General features: G+C 36.7%; 1 protein-coding gene across 1 annotated transcript in view; it reads left to right on the forward strand.

Moving 5' to 3' along the window:
- The first annotated feature begins 8,801 nt into the window (after window positions 1–8,801).
- Window positions 8,802–24,884, forward strand: part of CABCOCO1 (ciliary associated calcium binding coiled-coil 1) — a 154,788-nt gene continuing 138,705 nt past the window's right edge. Inside the window, exons 1-2 of the mRNA XM_037805293.1 lie at window positions 8,802–8,903; window positions 21,482–21,585. Of these exons, the coding sequence (XP_037661221.1) occupies window positions 8,823–8,903; window positions 21,482–21,585 (185 nt within the window). The 5' untranslated portion in view covers window positions 8,802–8,822. The remainder of the gene's footprint in view (window positions 8,904–21,481; window positions 21,586–24,884) is intronic.

Below are 24,884 nucleotides of genomic sequence, written 5' to 3' on the forward strand. Positions count from 1 at the left end.
CAGCCTTGTGGTCTGAACATCCAATTTATTTCAGTGTTCTGAATTGTTTTCACAGTACTATAAAAACTTTGATTCACATAAATAAATAACTGCAAATGGTGGGTTAAAAAAAAGTTGCCTGTTCCCACAGGATACTCTTCACTTAAGTAATTCGAGCTTAAAATTAAATTAATGCTTAGCCAATAAAAGATCTGCATGTACACAAAAAGTACCTAACACAGTTTAACATATCAAGGGCCTCCAAAATGTTAACATGTGAATTACAACATATTTGAGTAAATTATTTGAGTGATCTTTATAATATGGCTAATGATAAATTTTTTTAAAAAGGCCAATCAAATCTCCATGGAACATCCAAATACAGTTTGAAAACCACTGCTCTGAGATGTAATACAGTGTAGTGTACCCTGGGCCCTTAATCCGATAGTCCTGAGTTGAAATTCTATTGCCTTTACACTAATAGTTATGTAATAGTGGATAAATTAACTTCTTTAGGCCTCAATGATCCCATCTGTTGTGAGGTTTAAGTAAGATAATACAGAGAAAGGAGTTAGCAGGATGCAAGTTATGATGATGGCAATGATGAGTTTTTGCTCAACTATCATCTTTTCCCACAGTCTATCTGAGTATCCTATTCAAAACTGCAACATACCCAGATTCTCCCAACCCCACACTTCTGACCCCCCTCATCTTATTCGAGTTTTTTCGATAGCACGTATCACTTTCCAACAAACTATTCACCGTCAACCAGTAGGATATGATTTCCTGTTGATGAAACATCACGTATAATATCATGTTGATTGGAGATATAAACCTCTCAGACACACAAAGATAAAAAGCCTTCCAAAACAATCATTAGTGACTTCTTATATCTAGAAATAGAATCCAGGTTTATGTATTCACTGGAATGAGAGTTCTGAGAGATGAGGGAGTTTTTGTCTCTTTTGTTCACCAAATGCTTAGAACAGTGCCTGACACTATTCAGCAGTCAATAAATATTTGTTGAATTAATGAATGATAATTTAAAAAATCCCTTGGAACACATTTTCAGCAATTGTAGTTGTCTTAAATTGTGGAGAAAATTTTCACTCCATTTTCTGTGCCTAATACTGAGGATAATGGTGTAAAAAAGCACTAATCACAGGAGGTGGAGTTAGAAGCAGGGCCTTAACATAGAGTTTGTCTCTCCATGTATGGAGAAAACCCAAGCAAGTTTTGATAGCACCTTCCATGATCTAGGATCCCAGTGAAGAAGAAAGGGAGCACTCTATAGCAAAAAGGGAAATTAAAGTTTACAGTGTATCACCAGTGCAGGCAGAGCCCAACACATGATACTGCTAGAGAAGGGTAGGTATAATTCCTCCAGCAGAACTAGTGTGTCCACAGAAAAATGAGTCCTTCCCTGTCCAATCAAGAGAAAAACAGAAATTCTGCCAGTGTTCCCCAGAGGATGCAAAAGCAGCAGACCAGAGGCATGTCCTGCCCTGTTCTCTTACACCGAGCCTATGACCATTTATGAAGCCCACAGAGTGGTTTGACTCTTCCTGAGCACAGCCAAGCATTCAATGAGAAGGCTGCCTAATCACATCAAGAATTACCAGGTATTCAGGAGTGAGATGCCCAGGCAAAAGTAACTCACCAATTCTTTCAAAATCTTCATTGCAAACTATAGATTAAAGTAGATCTGAAACCTTAATTCACTTGCGAAATTATAATCAAGTTGCATCAGTTAGCTTTGTGCCAACAGCCATGATGCCAACCATTTTAACATCAAACCAGCAACAATAAAAAAAAGTTCTAATTGCAGGATATCATTTATTTAGAGGATCTAGGTCCCAAAGAGGAGATTGTCCTAGGAACTCTCCTATCAATCAGCAGGTAGTTCTAGAGTGAAGCATAACCTACTAGAACACTCTGGTCTGCCCTCATATGTCAGCTCACTCCTAATGACTGTAATGTGAGCCAAAGTCATAGTGGTTTCTGTTCAGCTTCTAAATTTTGATACACTGTTTTCTCTCTCCAGAGTTTAAACTTAACTTCTGTTCTACTACCCATCTTCCCTTCCTTTCTTCCTTTCCAATCTTATATTTTCCTTTTTCTATGCAACCATTCTGAAATAAACTTACATAAGGAAATGTTTGAGGATTCTCATAAAAGAATCATCAATGTTACATGAAAATAAAGTCATTTTCCCCACGTTTACTTAGCTGGTCAAAAGTCTTGCTTAACAGGGTTTGCTCTACCACTGTGTACCCAGGCTATATCTACCAAGATACTGGTGGCCAAGTGACAGCACCATAATGAGCATGGTGGGACTCTCATTAAAGTAACAAGCTGGAAACCAACCATTAACTACCAATAGGATCTATCTCTAGTCAGAGAAATACCACATACAATCTTCTCATGCCCTTTATAGGCCTTCACCACCTAGTACACATAGAAAAACAACTCTGCAAAAAAATAGAAAATGGCATAGTGAATTCTGATAGTTTGCTATGCTCTTCTGAAAGCTGCCTAGGGACTTTGTTGTCTCCAAAGACACTGCAAATTCCTTTAATAGGAATTTGCTTTGAGGCACACAAAAAAAAATGCATTTCACATGAAAAGGATGCACTTTGGCCTTTTGATTATGTAGAAAAAATTATGCTGAAAAGCATGCCACCTATTGCATTAGAATCAGGAATAGCAATAGTTCCAAGAGTATTATCTATTGATTAACATTTTCATTTTCATGATCTAACAATTTATTGGATGCTGTGGAGGTTAGAAGAAATCATAACTGTTGATAACACTAGCAAGTGGAATATAAGATGAGGGTATAAGAAGGCACCAGAAAAGGTCTCCTGTTCCCAAAATATAGACCCTACAACCTGTCAGTCCTCTAGGAAAGCCTCATTTCTTTGAGCTGCAAAAGAATTTTCCATCTTCAAGAGTCTCCAAGTAAAATACAAACGCCCCTCGGTAGGTGCTGAACCAGATCATCTCACACTTTAGTTATTACTATATGCCTTATATGATTACATGCCCAAGAGTAAACTGCAAAATGAATTAACAATTATTGTGAAGGCACGGGAGTAGGGGAGGGGAAGAGAGGAGAGGCATTGTGGGAAGATGGAAAGGATTCAGGGATAAACTTCATCTATTCATCTGGGTTCTTGAGTGCACAGCACACCTGAGGTAATTCAATGCTCTGAGACACAGGGAGTGGGCTGTGGAGTCATAGGAACTAGTTCACACCTGGGTCTGCTGGGCAAGTATTTAGCCGCAAGACATTAGGTCAGTTATCAGGTCCTGTCAGCCTCCATTTCCTCATGTGTAAAACAAAAATCACACCATCTACTTCTCAGTGTGGTTATGATGATTAACTGAGATAATATAAACTATTTCCCTTCCCTAAAATCATAAAAATGTGTATGCCTCAGAAATGTTTAATAACAGTTAATACTGTATATTTGCCCAAGTGAATGTTTCAGACCAAGAATGTTTTGGGAGATTATATTGTAACAGAATTTTCAAAGATGAAGCGCTCCTTAGAGATTATCTAGTGGCTTTCAAAATTTTTAAAGCTCAAAATCCTTCCTTCTAAAGAAATTTACAAGAAAACTATTATGTAAAACAGATAAAATTAGAATTGGTGTATTTAAATGTGGGTTTGGGGAGGGGGATAATGCAGAGATGGGGGCATTTGCTTGCTCAGTCAAGCACGTCTCAGAATCCCTCAGGATCAGTTTTCTCAAAACACATTCAAAGAGCAAAGGAAGCCCCTGATGTTAATTAAGTGGCACCCAGGCACTTTTAGGCAGTTCTGGGTGGAGGGGGTGGGAATCAGTGAACCTATTTTGATCATATATGGTTCACGAATTTAAAGTTTAAGAAGAATTTTGATTTTTTAAAAAATTATTTATGGCTAGCTCAAATTGTATATTCTTTAGAGTTTCTGCACGTGCTTTGGGAATTTAGGTCATTCTGTCTTGACTAACATTCTGGAAACAGTACAATTTTAACTTGGTTGATGCATTTTCACATAATATGTATGCGATTGCTTAGGTTTGTTAAGTTGTTTTTGCATTACTTGTTCAGCAATGTGGATTGATTACTCAAAAGTGGTTCACTGAAGCATGAAAGGGGTGATGAAAATACTAGCATGAATACTACAATAAAGAACAATTTGTAAATGGCAATAATAAGACTTGTGTGCAAATATGGATTTTGCATCTAAATGTGCTGGGACAGGGAATCTGTAAACAAGATATGTTCACATGAGTAGTCTCCTCGGTCAGTTGTGCCCCTCCTTGGTTTGGAACAAATTCCATAACATCACATGTCATGGGATAAGGTTTTATTGAGAAAGGTCAAACCTTCAAGGCCCCAGTAAGCAAGAAGAAGAGAGGAAGGCACTGGTCCTTCCCCTGGCCTTCCCCTCCCCCATCATCCATGGAAAGCCATGCAAGGCCCAGGTGATCTGTTAATTTATCTCTTTACAGGACAAGTTTTCAAGCTGTCTTGTCAACAGGGGGAGTATGCAGGCTGCTTAGCATCAGGAAATTAGAATTTAGGGGGGCCAGCAGTTATATACCAGCTGCCTTGGGGGACCTAGCTTCCCAACACTTTGATATCCCAGGTCCCATAGGTCGTTACTTTCTCCTTGCACATCCTCCCACACACCTGTCTTCAATCCTGAGGGAAGCTGAACTTGGGTGCAGCAGGTCCAGCAGAGAGAATGGGGTGAAGGTGGAGTGGGTACAGTCCTACCTAGATTATTGTTCAGGAAATCCACAGTGAGTACCCAGGGTCACTTACAGACAATACTGGTAGACAACAAATTGGCAGACAACAACCGTGGTGTTGAACAAGTCAGTCATCCCTGTTAATTGTCTTAGAGTTAATTTTGGCTGGTATCAGTCAAGGTGCCAGTAGGAAACAGATGGCAAAAATGTGATGAGTGAGGAGTGTTTGATAAGGAACTATTTACAAAGATGTGGATAGCCATAAAGGAAACCAACAGGGATGATGAAACATCCCAAAGATAACAACAGCAGGGATCCACTGTCACCCCTAGTCCTGAAGGGGCAAGGGATGAGATGGTTACCAAAACTCAGGAGAGCTGTAGCTTTTTAGGGAACTGAGGGACAGGCTGTGATCTTCAAGGCCTTCGGTATAGGAACCCATTTACTCCCTACCTACAATCCTGCAGGGAAGGAGCAGAGAGAATAAATACCCTCAGTAACTCCCCCACCTTCCGGCCTTCTGGTGCTCCCGTTGGCCCAACCCAAAGTCAGAGGGCAAGAAAGTGGCGACTCTAGCTGATGGGATCTACAATGTCAGCCTTCCAGGCACAAAGTTGAGTAAAGGGGGGTGGAGAGGGGATATCAAGGGCAAACGGAGAAACACCAAGGAAAACAGAAACCCATAGTAACTTTTCTGTGGACAACTTTAGGAGAGCAAAGGAAGTAAAACACTGACTGCAGGACATGGAATGGTTAAGGAGAGATGATGAGTAAGACAGCACATTTTTTAATAAGTTGATCAGGAAGGAAAGGAACAAGCCATAATATTATCTTTAAGAGGTCTCTGCATTAGGAAAAGACAGTCTTTTCTGATTTGGAAAAAAAAAAGAATTAGAATTACTTAGAATTTTTATCTGAAGAACAGAAGGATCCACTCTACTATAAATGCTATAAATGAAGTTACTGGAGAAAGAATAACAGATGGACGTAAAATAGGAGAGAATAATTTTAAAGGCAAGTTGCAGTATTAAATGAATAATATCAAAATAGTACCAACTATTTATTGGAAATTATTATCCCCCAATAGTAATTAGTTGCTCTCAGAATGTATTCTAGAATAGTAAGTTTACTGTGTCATTTCCTAAGTGTGTTTTATTAGGGTAAGGCTTTAAAATGTTCTGACATTTGGCTTAAACAGATTATGGCACTTGATTGAAAAGAGAAATCCACATTTAAAGATTAGATAAAGGTTAAGAAAACTTTAAACATATTTCAGAGTTGCTTAGCTATTTGAATACCTTCTTTGCTAAAAATTAAATATGTAACAAAGAATGAAGGCAATTAATTACAAATTAAATTTTTAAAAATATTTATTCTTTCTATATATAATATTTCAATGTATTTACAGAGTAAGATACAGTGTATTCTCTAAATTCCATCTCCAGAAGTATTTGGTCTCACCACCACTTACAGGACAAACAGGAATTTTTCCAGAGTGATTATTAAGTAGGTGTCACTTAATAGATTGAAGAGGGTAGGGAGGGGGGATTGTCCCAGTGTTTTATCTCATTAGTGGCACTATTTAATTTAGTGTTAAAGAATCTTATTTACAGTGAAGATGAGCTAATGGCACAAGGAACATGAAGAGTGGAATAGAAATATTTACCCACACCAGGAAGACAGCTGAAATCACAGCATCTTTATTCATTGCTCTCCTTTGCCATACCAGGCCATCAGTATGCATCATAAAATTATCCAGACCTTTCCTAAACATTTCTCTGGTATTTAAAAGTAAGCTTTATTTTAAACACACAATACTTAAATTGGTAAAATTACAAACATGCTCCTCTTCAAAAAAATCTGATTGCATTTTTAAAATGTAGTACTACTCACAGGTTTATAGATGTGTAGATTGGAGCACTTTCTTTCATTAGAACAGGTCCAATCCAGTTGATCATCTGACAGTATCAAGCTACCTCACATTTCACTGTGGTGTCACAAAAGTCACAGGTCTTTTTTAAAATGACTGTAAATTGCAAGAACCATATGTTACCTTTTCTATTAGAATCCTAAAACAATAAGCTAACATAACAAATGGAATTTTGCAGGTTTTTGGTTAGAAGCCTTTATCTTCAAAAGTGACTGGAGAAGGTAAGACTTACTTGACCTTTCAATGTAAGAAAGTACATCACCTGCTGAGATTTGTCTTCCTAGTTGGCACTTTCCTACAAAATAAATGGGAGGCTACAATCGACTGCAGTTCGTGCAAATTAAAATAACCTTCAGGCTAATGGGTTTTCACCACCACTCCTTACTGGGCAACAACTTTGGGCCCCATAAAATCAAATTACCCTCTCAAAACTGACTTCTCTAATAAAAGACAACAATAAATACAGTAAAATGGAATAACTACAAAGCAATGCTGCCCTCCCAGAAGCAACCCTCCCATTAACTGTTAGAACTGATCCCATCTGAACTGGAATACTCAATCTAGTTCTGCAGTCCAGAAAATGTAAAAACTGTCAAAAAAAAGTAGTTGAATAATTAAAGGCCGGAGAAATAAATCAGATATTTTGTTTAGAGAAATAAATCTTTTAGTGCTTTAAGAAACATCAGATATAAGGAATGTGAAGAGTTCTTATCTAGTCGAAGGTGACCAGTGATTTTAAATTTCCTGGAAGTAGAGATCAGAGGGAAATGATGGAATAATTAAGAATGGTAATGAATTAGAATTAGGAATTCATATGAATTTGAATTTGGTGGTTCGTACGCCAACTCTGGAAATCACTAAAAACTGACTATATTTCCACTAATTGAAGAAGTTCTAATGTCCTTTCTAAAATGGAGTTGAAAGTCAAACTTTTATTGAGTGTATACTTTGTACTGAAAACTCAACTAGTTCCTTTAGGGGTGAAAATATCAAGAAAAGGAGGAGGACACTACAATCCACTTGAAAAGATGGGCTATCCATATGTAAGACCAGAGACAACTCATAATCACAGATTGACAGTACAAACTGTGAGCATAATTTGAACTGAGACAATTTAAAGGAAAGGCGCAATTATGAGGTTATGTAAAGCTAAAGTGTTAAGTTTGATCTGAAAGACAATGGGTAATAATCCAGGGGAGGTACATGATGAGAGATTATCCTGGCAGCTGTATACAGGATGGACTAAAGTCAGGAAAAACATAAAATGCTAATAATACTAATACTACTTTAAAAATAGCTAACTCTTCTATGTGAACATTGCCGTATATTAACACATTTAATCCTCAAGGTAACACAATAAGGCAGATACTATTAATATATCACTTTACAGATGGGGAAACAGTTTCTGAATTTTACAGTAAGCACAGCAACCCTCATGCAGGTAAATACAAGCAAGAACGTTTCATTTTCAAAGCAAGTGTTGATCAAGCAGAGAAGTCAAGATTACTCATACTGCCATTAAATAGATCTTTTCGTTTTAAAATGCTTTTATTATGGAAACTTTCAAGCATATGCAAGAGTAGAAAAAAAGTATAATAACCCCCACTCCCACCCCCACTATCCCATCACACAGCTCCCGGCCAATCTTGATTCATCCACTCATTTCCCATGGACCTCCTTCCTGAAATTATTTTGGAGTAAATCCCAGAAATAATATCATTTCATCCCTCAGTCCTTCAGTATGTATTTCTAAAATAAAAGGACACTTTTTTCTTCTAAACATGATCACAACCATAACACCTTTAAAAACTACAGTAATTCCTTAATTTCAAATATCAGTGTTCAAAGTTCCAGTAATACATCTCAGATTGTTTTGAGAACTTGCTATATGCCAACGTTAAACCTTTCACATATTAACAGTTCATTGAATTTTATTTTTTAAGTTTTCTTTTATTTATTCATTCATTCATTCATTTACTTTCTCTCACACTCAAAAAACAAGAGTGTCTCTATCAGACCATTGAAAGCAGCGCTCCAGACCCGGGGAGGAAGGCGCGGGGGCCCAGGGGCGGCTTTGGGTTGGGATCAGTTCCCAGGCTCCGGGACTAGGGCCCCACCCACTCCAGTTGCCAAGGCGACGAGGAGCCGTTTGCTCCGGCGCGATCATGGCTACGCCTTTGGGGACGACACCCGGAGGGACGACCCCCGCAGGGGCTACCCCGACCGGGACCACACCCGAGCCCGAGGTACGCCGCCCTTTCTCCGTCGGCGGGTCCTCCGAGGCCACTCCCAGGACGAGTGCGCAGCCAGGGAGGGCGGCCGGGCCTGGGCTGACGGAGGGCGGCACCGGGGTCCCGGACGCGCCGCCATGCGCTCCCAGGGCCCTTCCGCCCGTGGCGCCGGCGAGTATGTATTCATCCATTGGACACTTCCGTTCTCTAATGTCCTCGCTTGTAACAAATTTCGCCTGGGTTTCTCTGCACTTAAGAGAAAATAAAAAATTAACCTCAGAATTTAAAATAGGCTAGTTCCTTTTTGAAATTGCCGTTAATTCTTTTGTAATGATCAGAATTCCAATTGCTCAAAAGGTACCACAGAATAACCCTTCAGTGGTAGGGGACTGGTTAATATTAAGGCTTGCCGTTTCCGTTATTTTGCCATTTTTCTAAACCAGTAAATACATGATAAGATAAGAAAAAGGATGGGTAGCAGGCGTTTCGGAATTCTGGTTATGGCTTAGGTTCTCATTGTCAGCTTGTCTGTAGGAAAGTCATTTACTTCGGCCCCAGTGGCCTCGTGTGTAAAAGGTTTGTGTCTTGAGTCACCTCCCAACACTAGCTGTCAATAATAAATGGGTTTTCGATAAATGTAATTACTCATATACTTATTATCCTTAGTCCTTAAGAACGTGGCCACTGTGCCAAATATTACCAAAAGAATGTTTAAATCTTCACGCATGGAGTCTATCATTTTGTTCCTATGAAGATTTTTCCTCCAGTTTTTTAAGGCCCTAAAGGTGAATACTAATGTTATAATTTACATTCTTATGCTCAACTCCCTTTGTAATCATCAGTTAGTTTAAACAACATTCTTTGTTAAGAAGATAAATAGTAACTCAAATTTTATAAATGAGGAAACAGAGAGAGCAATAATGTGGTGGCTTGTTTAGAGATACACAAGTCATTCCCAGCCCAGATTCTACTTTATACAACATACAGACCACTGAGGCAACTGACTCTCCTATGAACCTTTTGAAATTAGCATACATTAAAAACACATTTTAGTGTGATAAACTGGTTGCTAAACCAGTTATTCCCTTGTGATCTCTAATGTAAGTAACACTATTTCAAAAGTGGCATAGGAAATTTCCCAGTTAAATTGTGTTATTTAAATATATACAAAAGCTTCCTTAAGATAATTCATAATTGTCAGTGTACACATGCATACTTATTCATGTAGATAACATCCGTTTAAAGACTCTGATAGTTTGGGATATCTTATGAATCCTCACTTTGAAAAAAAAAGAAATATTCCATAATTTTTTAACAAAGAAAGCAAAGAAATACCATGCTCCAGGGGGAAAAAAAAACACTTTTTATAATGGATGAGTCAGATGAATGAGCTAGTTACAGACCTTCGAGGGTTATCTACCATTTTGGCACTGTCATCTCACACACTTGTTAACTTCTGTGAGGAGCAGAGTTTTCCCCATGGCATGTAATTCAGGATATGTTCAATCTTTTAGTTAGCAACAAACCTACGAAATCAAGTTGTAACCTGTACTCACTTAGCTGTGCTCATTTACTAAGATTAACGCATTAAAATGGTACATGGTGGAAACTCAATTTTATGTTCTAATAAAAGCAGAGTTCTTATAGTTCACTGAGAAAACGACTGATCCATAGAGCCCTGTCATTCATTAGAGTGACAAGTGCTGCCTGCTGCCCATTTGTGCTGACTGGGGTTAGATGGAAAATAGCAAAGTCCCTCTCTCCCTTGGTGTCTCTGTTCCCAAGGCCATGACTCTTCAGCCATATAGAAAAAAGTTTTTTTCAGATCAGATTCTTTCCAGAGTTAATCTCTCGAGACCTAGTCCCTGATGGTGTCATTACTAATAAATTCTTCTCCAAATTGACTTAGCCAGTAGACCATCTAGTCAGCTGAGCCAAGCATTAGTGAAATATTTCTTTTCTAGCCAAGTCTATTGCAAATAAAGCATACACTTCCAATAGTTCAAGGCCAAATACTTACAGAATGAAAACAACCAATTATTACAATCACATAGTAGGCACTCAATAAAATATGTTAAATTAACTAATTAAAATCATGGGTGGTCTGAAGTATGCCAGAAAAGGTATGTCGTCTATGAGACACTGAACAAGCAGAAATGCATTCCAGATCCAGGGAAATATTTTTTCTGTGACATAACATAGACTCTACTTGCCAACTTTTTGAATTCAGCATTCCAGGTTCTTTAGTAATATTGGGATAAATGCCTCCTTTTAAAAGGTAAGACTCAATTTTTGACAAATATCTGTGTAAATGCACAAGAACCAAGCAAAATGGCAAAAATCTGAAAATAAATCTTTGCTATGTTTAGGTCTGTATTTGGAAGGAATTTGTAAATGTGTGCTTGGAATTCAGTGGTCAGTCTTCCAGCAATAGTGTGTTCATAAACTGACTTTCTTAATATCTTCAAAAATGCTACTTAAGAAGTATAATCCTTTTAAGTAGTATCAGGGACCTAAGAAAATGCAAATGATTATTTCCCAATTGCCTCTTCTGAATAATGTCTCAAAGTGTCACGACATCCCTTGTTATGTGACATTTACTCAATACACAGTGGGCTTTATTCAGGACAGGAGGGCATATTCTTGACTGTAAAAGATGATGTCACTTATCTTATGGATTGTCAACATGTCCAAGAGGAGGCATAGGCAGTGCTCTCTGTGTTAGATGGTTCCTAGAAAATGGCCCCTACCCCGTCACTTGCAGGTTAGAAAGGACCACTTGGTGGTCAACTTGAGCAGCAAAATGATCAATTCTTGCAATTTCAGTGTTTCAAGGGGCATTATTGAAGCCATTCGCATCACAGTGCAGCTTGTTTATTATGTTTGAGAGCTGCAGTTCGTCTTCAACCCCTGCTCAGAATCCTCATTGTGGGAGTGCTGCTCCTACTTTCCTCCACCCTCATCTGCGTCCGTGTTAGAGTTGTATCATTCTTAAAGGTTTGTCACGCTCATAAGGAGAGGCTTGTCACCCAGCCTGAAGCTGGGCGACCACAGCTGACTTGGGTTCTGGGCTTCAAAGGGCTCCTGTGTCTGGGGGCTTGGGCCGCTGCCCTTCTTGTCACCTTCTGGTGTGGGATTATGGGGAGGATGCAGAATAAGTCATTTAAAATATTGTTGAGAAGACAGTACTAATGAACCTCAAAATGCTAATATATGGTAGAATTCTTTATCAGTCACTTTGAATCTCAGTGGCTATAGGCATAGAAATATTGACAAATATTTAGGCTTGTCTTATTACTATTGGTCTCTGGGGATCCTATCTTGTTTAAAAGCACCCCTCTTAATACCCCCTCCAGTTGTATAATTAGTCTTCAATCTTTTTTCTAATATTTACCTTTTTATTTTTCTAAAGTTTAGTCTTTAATATGGCTGAAATTTACTTTTTATAGATGTATTTTGTATTTTTGAGATGAGGATCTAATTTTGTTTTCTTCTAGCGGTGAATCACCAATTAAACCAGCAAATCATGTACTATATAAACCATTCTCTTCCTATTGAGAATGAACTGACTGCCACTTTTTACATATATGTTTGGATCCTCTATTCTTTTCCACTGACCAATTTGTCTATCCTCGTGCAAATACCGTGCTATTTTGTATTCAGGTTTAATATCTGCTTTGGAAAGTCTCCTCACACTATTTTCCCAAAATGTATGTATTATTCTAAAGAACTTAAAACTTAATTTGTAACATTCCAGAATATTCCCACTGAGATTTGAGATTGTCATTGCACTATATTTATAATGTGGTAAGGATTTAAATTTTTGGATTTGAATGCTCCCAAATAAATGCCTTTTATTCATCTTGTTTTTTTTAACTTTTGATTTCTTCATGCAGGTTGTATACCTTTCTTATTAGACTTAATACTATGCCAGTTTGGATGTATTATGTCCCCCAAAATGCCATGTTTTTTTTAATACAATCTTGTGGGGGTAGACTTACTACTGTTGATTAGGTTGGAACATTTTGATAGCATGTTTCCGTGGAGATGTGACTCACCCAACTGTGAGTGACACCTTTGATTAGTGTGCGATCTGTTGATTGGATTATTCCCATGGAGGTGTGGTCCCACCCATTCAGTTTGGGTCTTGATTAGTTTACTAGAGCCCTGTAAGACAGAAGGAGCTCAGTGCTGCAGCTGAGAGAGACATTTTAGAGATTACTGTTGAAAGCATACTTTTGCTGATGCTTAAGAGAGGAAGCCCAGAGTTTTCCCTGGGATATGCTAAGACAGCATGCCCAGGCACTTACAGAGAAATGTCCTGGGAAAAAGAACCAGGAACGCACAGGAGCTGAGAGAGGAGCTGGAACACAATCGGAATCAGCAGGTGCCAGCCACATGTCTTCATAGTTAAAAGAGGTTTTCCAAGCTCCATTAGCCATCCTTCAGTAAAGGTAGCCTATTGTTGACACCTTAGTTTGGACATTTTCATGGCCTTCAGAGTGTAAATTTGTAACCAGATAAACCCCCTTTATAAAAGGCAATCTATTTCTGGTATTTTGCATAAAGGCAGCATTAGCAAACTGGAACAATTACTACTATAATTTACTCAAGGTTTGCTATTTCTGTTTCTAATGGGTATTGCTAATATAGAGAAAAACAATTGGATTTTATATATTTATCTTACATATAGCCATCTTGCCAAATTTCTTATTAATTCAAAAAAGTTAATACAATCTCAGATTTCTTTAGGTATACAACCATGTAATCTTCAAATAGAGATTATTTTTATTACCTCATTTCTAATGTTTAAGCCATTTATTTAGTTGCTTATCTTATTGTATTAAATAGTAACTCTCTAATGTGTTGAGTAGTAATAATATTAATTGCCAGAGTTTCTTTTTTAAACTTCCTTGTTTTCAAAAGAAAGACTTTAGTATTTTGCCTTTCAATATGATGTTTACTGTTGGTTTTGGCAAATAGTCATTTCATAGTTGGCTATCTTTTTTTGCTTTATATGTTATTGAAAATTTTGCTGCTGAATTTTAGCAAATTATTTCAGCCTGATTTTTATTTATTTATATACCAGTATAATTTTTATCAGTTAATTTGGCATGAAAATTACATTAATAGTGTTCTTAATGATAAACCATCTTTATATTTCTGAAATAAACCTTATTTGGATATGCTGATAGCTTATTCATCTTTTATTATACTGCCAAGTTAGATTTTCTAATATGTATTTTAATTATAATTTTTGCCTTTGAATTCATTAATGATTTTGGTTATAATTTCCTTTTTTTTTCTAGTTCAGGTTTTTGTCATTGAAATTGGATGGTTTGATCATAATGTATCTTAGTGTAGATCTGTTGGGTTCATCCTGCTTGGCGTTCATTGAGCATCTTGGATTTATATATTCATATCTTTCATCAGATTTAGGAAGTTTTCTGCCCTTATTTCTTCAAATGTTTGTTTTCTGACCCTTCTCTGTCTCTTCTTCTGAGACTCCTGTGATGCATATATTGGCATGCTTTATGGTGTCGCCCAGGTTCCTCAGGGTCAACTTCCATTTGGTTCTTTATAATATCTATCTCATTATTGAAATTCTCAGTATGTTCATATATTGTTTTCCTGATTTTATTAAGTTCTTTGTCCATGTTTTCCTTTAGTTCATTGATCCTATTTATGAGAGTTTTTCTATGATCTTTAATAATTCCACAGACTGTATGTATTTTGAAATATATTTTCCATCAAATTATTTTTTCCTGTGACTGGACCATAGTTTCCTGGTCCAGTCTCCTTGTATGTCTTCTTGTATGTTTGTGTTTTGTTGAGAATTGGACATTCTGATTATTATGTTATGGTCACTCTGGAAATATAGTTTGCCCGGTTAATCTGCCAGACTAAGAACAAGAAGAAAAAAGAAAGAAAGAAAGAAAAGGGGTGAGGTCAGGGGGAGGAATAAAAGAAAAAGAGAAAAAAAAAGAAAAAATTCTAACAAACAGACACCTCCCCCACACACAAACACCACGTACATACAAAAGAAAAAACAAGAAAAAAAAAATAGTGAAGTGCACTGCCTCTCCAAGTCTGTTGTTATTTGCTAGTGGGAAGTCAGAAGCTGCTGCTGCTGAGGCTGAAACCTAGGCCAGCATCCCTGCTCATCCATCAGACCCAAAAATGTAAAACAGTAGAAGAAAAATACAATCAACCAAAAAAAAAAAAGTGTACTGGCTCTTTATATCCTGACAGATGATGACATAAGGTCATAAGAAGGTACTTCTCAAGGCTAACATCTGTGCTGGGCCCTCAGGGATCCGCCAAACTAAACAACTCAAGAAAGAGAAACTCAACTAGTGGCAAAGTGCATTGAGTCTTTAAGTCCTTGTAGATGTTGGTATGAGGCCAGAAGCTGCTGCAGCAGAAAGGGCTGAAAGCAAGACCAGACCAGGAAATGGCAGTGCACAGAAGGAAAAAAAAAACAGCCAAAGAAGGTGCCCTGTCTCTTTATGTCTGTCCAGGCGGATGATGGTGGGAGGCTGGAAGTGATGCTGCTCACAGGGCCAAAATTGAGGCCAGCTTCCATGCTGGTCCTTGAGGGATCCCCCAGAACATCCTCAACCCTCAGCCCCAAGTTTTAGAGGAGGAGGGTTTCTCTGCCAGCCCTGGCCTCACCCGGCTGCCCCCAGAATCCTCCAGAATCTGGTTTGTGCTGCTGCAGCTTCAGCCATTTCCACAACTGCTGCTGCAAGTCTGAGCAATGGGGGTTGGTCCCTGGTTTGTGCTTTCACTTACAAAACCTGCACTCTTGGCAGGCTCTTGCTTCCTCTGGCACTCCTGTAGTTGTTCTAAGTGTCCCTTCTGGTTCCAGGGTTACCACTTAGTTAGTTCCAGTCCCTTTTTCCAGCTCTTCCATTTTTCTAGTAGAGTGATTTGTAAGACTTTCTTCTCTGTCATTATGTCTAGTTCAGTTTTTATGTAGGCAGACTATGCTGGCTGGCATCTTAAAAATGAGTTCTCTCCAGTCTATAATTATTAAACTAACATAAAATTAAGTATTTTTGAAGGTTAGGGAGAACTATAAGTGTAAAACCATCTGGGCATGGTGACTTCTTAAAAAGTGGATTTCCAGTTTAGTTCTCAGTTGGACTGTTCAGTTTTCTCCCTTATCCCTTCATCAGTTTTGATAACTTATAGTTTCCTAGGAAATCATGCATTTTTTCTGAATTTGCAAATATATTACTATTTTATGCAGCATATATTCATTTTCTTTCTCTATTATTTAATCACATTTTCCAAAGATTTGAACTGGCACTTGCTTTCACTTACCCTTCCTTCATCTATTTGGCTTACTTTTAATTTTTTTTTTTTTTTTTTTTTCCTAAATTGGCTCCATAGCAGGGCCAGAACTAGAGTAACGCAAGTGGGGTACGCTCCTTGGGCACAAAATTTAAGGGAGCAACAAAAATTCAGTAATCAAGATAAATAAGATTTTAACACAATTGTGCCAGTTTGGATATATTATGTCTCTCAAACGCCATTATCTTTGATGCAGTTTTGTTGGGGCAGATGTATTAGTGATTAGACTGGAATCCTTTGATTGAGTGTTTCCATGGAGATGTGACTCAATCAGCTGTGAGTGAAATGTTTGATTGAATAATTTCCATGGAGGTGTTGCCCCACCCATTCAGGGTGGGTGTTAATTGGATCACTGGAGTCCTGTAAAGGAGTTCGCAGACAGAAGGAACAGAGCAGCTGTTAGTGACATTTTGGAGAGCAACTGAGAGTGGCGTTTTGGAAGAGCTGCAGCAAGAGAGATATTTTTGAAGACAGATGTTGAAAGCTGATATTTTGGAGAACGCCATTTTGAAACACAACCTGGGAGCAAGCAGATGCCAGCCACGTGCCTTCCCAGCTAACAGAGGTTTTCCAGATGCCAATGGCCTTTCTCCAGTGAAGGTACCCTTTGTTGATGCCTTATCTTGGACACATTATGACCTTAAGACTGTAACTCTGTAACCAAATAAACCCCCTTTATAAAAGCCAATCCATTTCTGGTGTTTTACTAAAGGGCAGCATTAGCAAACCATAACAACAATATTTTAAAAATGAAAAATTAAGGCAAAAAATCCAATGTGGATCAAAAGTTTTAATAAAAAAATTCAATATTACTGTTTTTTCCTTTGGCCCCAGATTCCAATATTTTTTCAGTCTTGAAGAAAATCTTTCAAAGGCTGGAATTTGTGGACTAGTCTATATTCTTTGTGGCTAAGAATCCTCTCTTTAGTAATATTTGGTGAAATGTATTATATTTCTTTAAATGAATATTTAGTATGAATCTATTTTAATGCAATTTTATTGAGATATATTCACACAGCATAGAAATCATCCAAAATATACAATCACCAGTTCGCAGTATGATCACATGGTTGTGCATACAGCTCCGTGATCAAATTTAGAATATTTTCATTACTCCAGAAAAGAAATAAAAACAAAGAAGAAAACCCTAATCCTCCTATACTCCTTATCCCCCTGTATTATTGACCCATAGTGTTGGTGTGGTATATTTGTTACTGTTGATAAAAGAGAATTAAAATATTACTGGTAACTATAGTCCATAGATTGCAATAGGTACATGTTTTCCCATATACCCCTTGTTTCTGTTTGCTAAAGCTGCCAGAATGCAATATACCAGAAATTGGCTTTTAACAATGGGGATTTATGAAGTTACAAGTTATAATTCTAAAGCCGTGAAAATGTGTCCAAATTAAGGCATCAACAAGAGGATGTCTTCTCTGAAGACAGGCTGTGGACATTCAGGGTTCCTCTTTCCAACATCAAGGCACATGGCTGGCATCTGCTTGTCCTTTGCTCCTGGGTTTCCTTGCTTTCAGCTTCTTATTCCAGTGGTTTTCTCTCTGAGTATCTGTCCTCTCTTAGAATCCCCAGGGCATTTTTCTCTCTCTAAGCTCTCTCCAAATGTCTCTGCCTGTTATCCTCTCTTAAAGGACTCCAGGAAAGAGTTAAGACCCACCTTGAATGGGCTGGATCACATCGCAATTGAAGCAACCTAATCAAAAGGTCCCACCCATGATAGGTCTTCTCCCACAGGGATGGATTAAAAGAACATGGTGTTTTCTGGGGTACATAACAGCTTCAAACAAACACACCCCTCTATTATTATTAACTAATTATAATAGTGTCATACATCTGCTCTAGTTCTTGAAAGAACTTTTTTGTATTTGTACAATTAATCATGGACATTGTCCACCACAAGATTCACTGTGTTATACACTCCCATGTTTTAACCTCCAGTTTTCCTTCCGGTGACATATGTGATTCCAAAAACTTCTCCTTTCCATCACACTCACACACCAATTAAAAATCTATTTTATGTAGTATGCTACTGGTTCTAGATAAAAAAATGTCCCCAAAAGTCGACGTTCTAGAATGTATATACAAAGCTGCATAATACAATGTGGAAAATTTAAGTAACCTTAGAGAAGAAAAATCAAAGAGAAGATTATCTGACAAAATCCGGCTTATAGTTTTATTGCTCCAGGAATAGCTACTAAAATCCACCAGGTGGTAGAATAAAATTAGTTACAGTGCAGTTTAGCTTACATATTTTCCTAGTCAGAGATGTAATTTTACAGAGAAAGCAACAATTATATATTCACATTTTTATTAGCTTATTTATGAATTTTTGAATTTTCTATTTTATGTTTAATTTTTACGAATCAGAATGTATGTGTTGAAAAATAAAGTTTTTTTGACCACTGTATATTCTTTTTGGTGCAAGGCAGTGTATAAACAAACAAAAAAGCTCTAGTTTAAATAGGTCTAGTAATGCAATTTAAACAAAAGAAAGCCAAAACCCAGAGGCAAACTCTCCTAAAAGATGATTATCTTAAGCCTGTAGGTTTTAGAAAAAAATGAGGCACTAATATTAGGCATCTTAGCTAGAATTATTATTGTCCAAAAGGTTAAGATTATATTATTCTCTTTCAGGATAGTTCTTGCATGATCTAGTTTTCCCCATCCAGAAAATTTTTCAATCAAATAAAATTTATCTCTATATATGTATAATTTGTTTTTCATGTATATCTTTATTCATTATTAATAAAGATCACAATCTTATTTCATATCAAACATATCAAAATAATTTTTTTAACATGAATCCAAATTTAGGTTTAAATTACTTGTAGCACCAAGGTAGTCACTAGCCAAACCCTCACGAGAGCCAGAGTTCCTCTGAGTCCTACTTTTCACCATACTCCATCATCTCACAATGCCATCAAATGATGAGGATGAATTAGACAGTCAGTTAATATCTTGTTTTGACATACCACATCTGTGGAATGCTAAAAAGAAGTAAAAAAATTGAATGACTTTCCCCAACAAATCTACAATCTAATGGGATTGACAGTACAGAAATAATTACACTTCAATGCTAATAATATATATATAATCAACAAGCCCTTAAACAAATATATAGTCATATATTATGGACCAAAAGACTTCCCTAAGTAAAAACTAAGTGTATTTAATTCAATTTATAAGTGTCTGAGTGCCAACTGGATGCAAGATATTATCTAATAATCTGACCTAAATTAGGTTAATGTGCTAATTATAGATTACAAAAAAGACAGCTAATAAAGTACCATTTTATTTCTAAACTAGGTTCTTAAAAATGAAAAAATAAAAAACCAATATTAAATTACAATTGTTAAGCCAAAATTACCAATTAGCATCAGATTTGGGGATTTTTCACTCTGGAAAAGGAATATGGGAAATTTGGGGTGTGATCTGGTTAATAATAGCAAAGCATTTCCTTGCTGTTCTTATTTACTGGGGCCCATTCACACAGCAAGATCAGTTACTGTTTGTTGAATTGAAAAATACTTGTCCCAACCCCCCACCCCTCAAAAACTCACAATCCTTGATCTTTGTGATTTGCGAAGCTGCTGCTCTCTCTCACTTCTCTTACTTCTGTTTCTCATTCCCCTCTTCTACTTCCCATTCACAGCTTTTCTTTCATGCTGTGGCCCTGGTCCATGTCATCCATTGACGTACTTGCAGTTGACTTGTAAACCAACATCTTTAAACTTGACCTCTCTGACTCCAGCATTTCTAATTAACCTCTAAACATTTCTTCCATGATATGTGTCTTCCACCTTAAACTCAACCAAAGAAAACCAAACTCATCATCTTACCATCTTAAAACTAGCATCATCTTCCAATGCTCCTGTTTCTTTTGGTGTAATGAGGGTGCCATGTATGATTGCACAGGGTGTACTCCGAATAAAAGAACTCAGCTAAGGAGTCAGTAGAAGCTGAAACTATTCACAAACAGTGCATGTGGGCACAGAGCTGTGTGATCCTTGGAAAGGGGACTTTTAGTAATTCTACCACCCAGAAAGGATGCCTTGTCTAATTCACACAAAGGTGGTATATGTGCTATTAGAGGTCCTGAGTATCACCACCATTTTCTCCCTATCACCTATTTCACAAACTCAGTATCTCCATTCATTCTTCCATCTTGTAGTGCCCCATAGAATATGTCCCATTCATTTCTTTCTTTTCACCAACACTGTGAGGATCTCAGTGCGGCCAATGCCATTTCCCTGAACTGTTTTAATGACCTCTTAAGTTAACTCTTCACCCATATCCTTTCTCTGCTCCTCTCTTTCCTTCACCCTGCTGCAATATTTACCTTCCTTAAAGCACAGTTTTTATTTTGTCATTTCACTGCTCAAAAATTTCACAAATTCCCCATTGCCTATGTTATTAAGAACAAACTCCTCAGCCTTCATTCTTCAGTGAGCCATGTTCTGAAATATTTATGAGTTCTTGCACAGTATCTTGCATGTTGTAAGCACTCAGTAAATATTTGTTGAATTATTAAATTTAAAATCCTATATGATATGTTCCCAACCTCCACTCCCATCTAAGTTCCACTATTCCCCTGTGCAGTCCTAGGTGCCTTTGTGAACTGCTTGCTATTTACACCTTCCCTGTCTTCATAACCTTGGTGTTGCTGATTTGTCCACCTGGGGCATTATGCACCCCCAGTCCCACAGTGTCCATTCCTAGACCTCCTCTCTACAGACTTTCCTTGATCTGTCCGTGAGCTAAGTCTCTAAGACTCAGCGACACATTTGTTATGGTTCCCTTATCACACTTATCATTTTCTTTTCTTGTTTTGAAGTCACCTTTAGTTTGTTCCTGATACTCAACTGTAAGCTTCTCAAGATAGCAGCTCTTTCTTACTTGTCTTTACCTCCTCGTGAGCCCCCAGCTTGATGAGAAATATGTAATCAATAAATATTTTTTGAATTGAAAGCCATCACCAGTTTTAAATATGCTCAAAAGACAGATGACTACCTGTTTGTCTTTTCAGAGAAGAGGTATCATCACATATCATTACATTAAAATGGAAAAGAAAAATGTTTATCTAGGGTAATGTTTTGTTTGAATTTCCATCCTGGCAGCAAATAGAACAGAGTAAGAACAAATTTTGATATCAATGGGATTAATATGTAAAACTTGCAATTGAAATAACCCACTCCACTTTTTTTTTTTTATTATAGGGAGATGCTGAACCCCAGGAGCATGAAAAAATTTTGTGTCTAGATTTTCTTTCATTTGCCCAAATTTCTGAATTGCTAGAAGAAGATGTAGATGGAGTTCAACAGTAAGCATTTCAATATTGCAATCAAATTTAGAAAAGTTTTTGTTCTGCATCTATAAATGATCATGATATGTTTTTACATATTTCAAGCTTGTTTCCAGAATATTTATTATATTGTCCACTGATATGTATCCAGATTCTAGAACACAAAAACATCTCAAATAACTGCCTTTTTGCACTGTTCTGCAGTCATCTTCATGAGAGAAATACATTTCAAGCCATCTTGTTAATATTAACTGAGAATAGTGGTTTATTGTTAAAAGCAGCCTCTCACATATGCTATCTTCTACTTCTATTCTCTCTCATTCATAAAACTAACTGTCAATTGTACAGTCTGAATAACAGCCTTCTGCCTCATCATGGGAAGAATAAATTGTTTCCTATAAAATTAGTAACCAGTTTTATTATTTCGGGAATCCCTGAAGAGTAATCATCCACCTAAGATTTGTATTGGAAATGAAGCTATAATAACTTTTCTGATTTCATACATGTTGCTTAAAAGTGTGACTATAACAGAATTTATAGAAAATAATTGTTATATATGTTTATCTCTCTCTTAAGACATTTATTTCTACAGTGTATCATGTATTTAGAACTTTTGTCAGAATATCTAACAAAACAGTTGCCTAAAAGGTGTTTTGAGTGATCACCCATTTTAAAAATTATCTCACTCTAATGATGGAATCATGATTGGCCGTAATGTCAGGAGAGTGGGGATGATGGTATGTGCTGGACCGTAATGTCCTGTTGTAAGGTCTTTGCAGGCCAGTCCTTAGGACACAAGCAGGATGTATTAGACCATAATGGACAAATAGAAAATGACTCTGTCAGTGGTTATCATTTGCAGAGCTTACAAATATTATGTAATAGAGGCGATTTAACACTGAAAAGGAAATATGACAGATGTACTGGCTGGAAGAGAAATCTGAGACAAGGAGGCTTATCAGGAGCAAGAGAATGACACTGACAGGCCTTTTCCTATGATGCTCTTCTCCTCCAGCACCTGCAAACCTTGCTGGAAATGCTGATGCTCTGTGATTTGGCCATACTGCCTAATATGTACATTTCTTTAGGGATCATTCCATAAACCAAAGGTCACATTTTTTAAACAATTTTTTCATGATGATTTTACCATTTTTATAGAAATGAATCTGCATTAGGAATTCTGTTTTTTATTGTGAGAATTGGTAAGTAAAATGCATTCACTGTATTAACACAACTGCTTACTTATGATTTATATACATTTTTTTTCCATTTTGAAGTAACCCTAAGTGGTGTTGAACATTGCAATGCAAAATAATAGATAATTAATACTAGGCAATATAATACAGTGCAAAATGGCGGGAATTTAACAGTTTCCAATTAATTTTATGATATGCTCGTATTATGTAAAAGGTATAAACAAATGCTTTTTAAACTTGTTTATTTCTTACCACATCTTAAGTTATACTGTGTAACAAAACCTTTGTTTTCCAGTTATCCTCTCTCTTTTGTTGTTAAATATCTAAATCCTAGAAATATCTTTAATCATTATAAGGTGAGGTCTGAGACAGTATAGTAACAGTTAGGGTCAATAGCAGATTGACGTATTAGACTGTCTCATTGAAATGGAAATCACCTGAAGTAATCTCAAATTTTAGGACATCGTCTTTGAATAAATGCACTCAGGAGCCATTTCTTTGCAAAGGAATTCTCTTGAAGTTCTTAATGCAATTTTTGTATTGGTAATCCTGAAATATTTGAAATCACTCACTCACTTTCATTTTAAAATAGCATTATTGTAAATGGAGATTATATACCTTCAAAATGACAGAACTATAATTTAGGTATCCTGTCACCAAGTGACAGAAGTGTGCCAAAATCATGCTGTCTACAAAGCTAGAGACTGATTTAAATAAATTATAAGAAACCACATTTCACTACCATCTAAAAATTTAAATTTGTCTCTCTGAAAGCAGCCAACTGAATGAAACTTTAAAGTACCGGTAAAACATATTTCTGGAGTCCACTTTAAGCAAAGTTAAATGTCTGGGTACATTTCTCACAATCTCCTAGCTGCTATCAATCATTCATGTTTTAATGTAACTCTGACTTTATTTACAGATCCACCTCAAGTCCCTTTTTTAAAAAGAGATAGGGTCTAAATTGAAAATCACTATATAAACACAGAAGTAACACTGAGATATAACCTTTCAATAATGGGGCCTCCATGAGCTATTCAGCTCTTGCCTTAAGGCTTATTTCTGCATGTCATCATATTCAAGAAATAAAATGTACTCCAATTTCAAAAGCATTCAAGAATATTGTAGTATTTTTACTGAAATTCTTGGTGGGGCAAAGTAAATAGTTACATCACCTATCACTAAAGCAAAACTTCCTAAACCACTATTAAGCATCTTTTTCTTTCTCTGTATTCCCTCATGGTCATCACTCCTTTCTTCCCTGTGCCATCACACTTACTCTCAGAGAAAAGGTTTTTACAAATTTGCTAGTAAAATGCTTGGATACGTTGCATTCAAACCACAGGAGCATTTTATTGGAGAGGGATGTCAAAAAGGTTTCACAAAAATATAAGTAGATAAGTAGTTGCTTTCCTTCAAATACTATTAAACACTGAAAAAATGAAATTAGAAAGGAGAAAACATTTGCAGATATCCAAGTCAAATATCTAGTTAGGAAAACATGGTATGAAGAAGGTACCTGAAGACTACACCTAAAATTAAGACTAACAGAAGAAAATAGTAGACAATAGTTGATCTTTAAAGAGGCATCAACACTGCATGTAAGGGATCTTTTAGAACTAAGGCAAAAAACTAAGGATAAAAGAATAACACCAATGCAGATCTTGCCTTGCTGAAAATCAAGTCAATAATGTGGAATAAATATTTAAGAAAACTTACACAGAATGCAGATGAACACAGAAGATGTTCGAATATACATCTAATATAGTGAATCAGAAAAAAATAAACTTCATAAAATCAAAGTTTTTAATACTTTATTTTAGTGGAATAAAATTTCACGTTTTACCATATGTCTTTGATAAAGCAAATCACCTAGAGAAGAAAATACTCAAGCAGCCTCAAAATTTTCCTTTGCAACGTTAGGCAGCAGAAATCAGAGGAGTAACAAGTAAGCAAAATGGAAAGTCAAAAGAATGTAATCCTAGATTACATTATTGATTCTGGTTGTTTATCAGTTATAATGACAACAATATATTGTAACATATGAGACAACTCAGAAAATGTAGCAGCTATGTGGTCTCATTGAAATATCTAATTCATAACCCAGCTGACACATGAATT

This window comes from Choloepus didactylus, chromosome 15 (genome assembly GCF_015220235.1).
Source record: "Choloepus didactylus isolate mChoDid1 chromosome 15, mChoDid1.pri, whole genome shotgun sequence".
Taxonomy (NCBI): domain Eukaryota; kingdom Metazoa; phylum Chordata; class Mammalia; order Pilosa; family Megalonychidae; genus Choloepus; species Choloepus didactylus.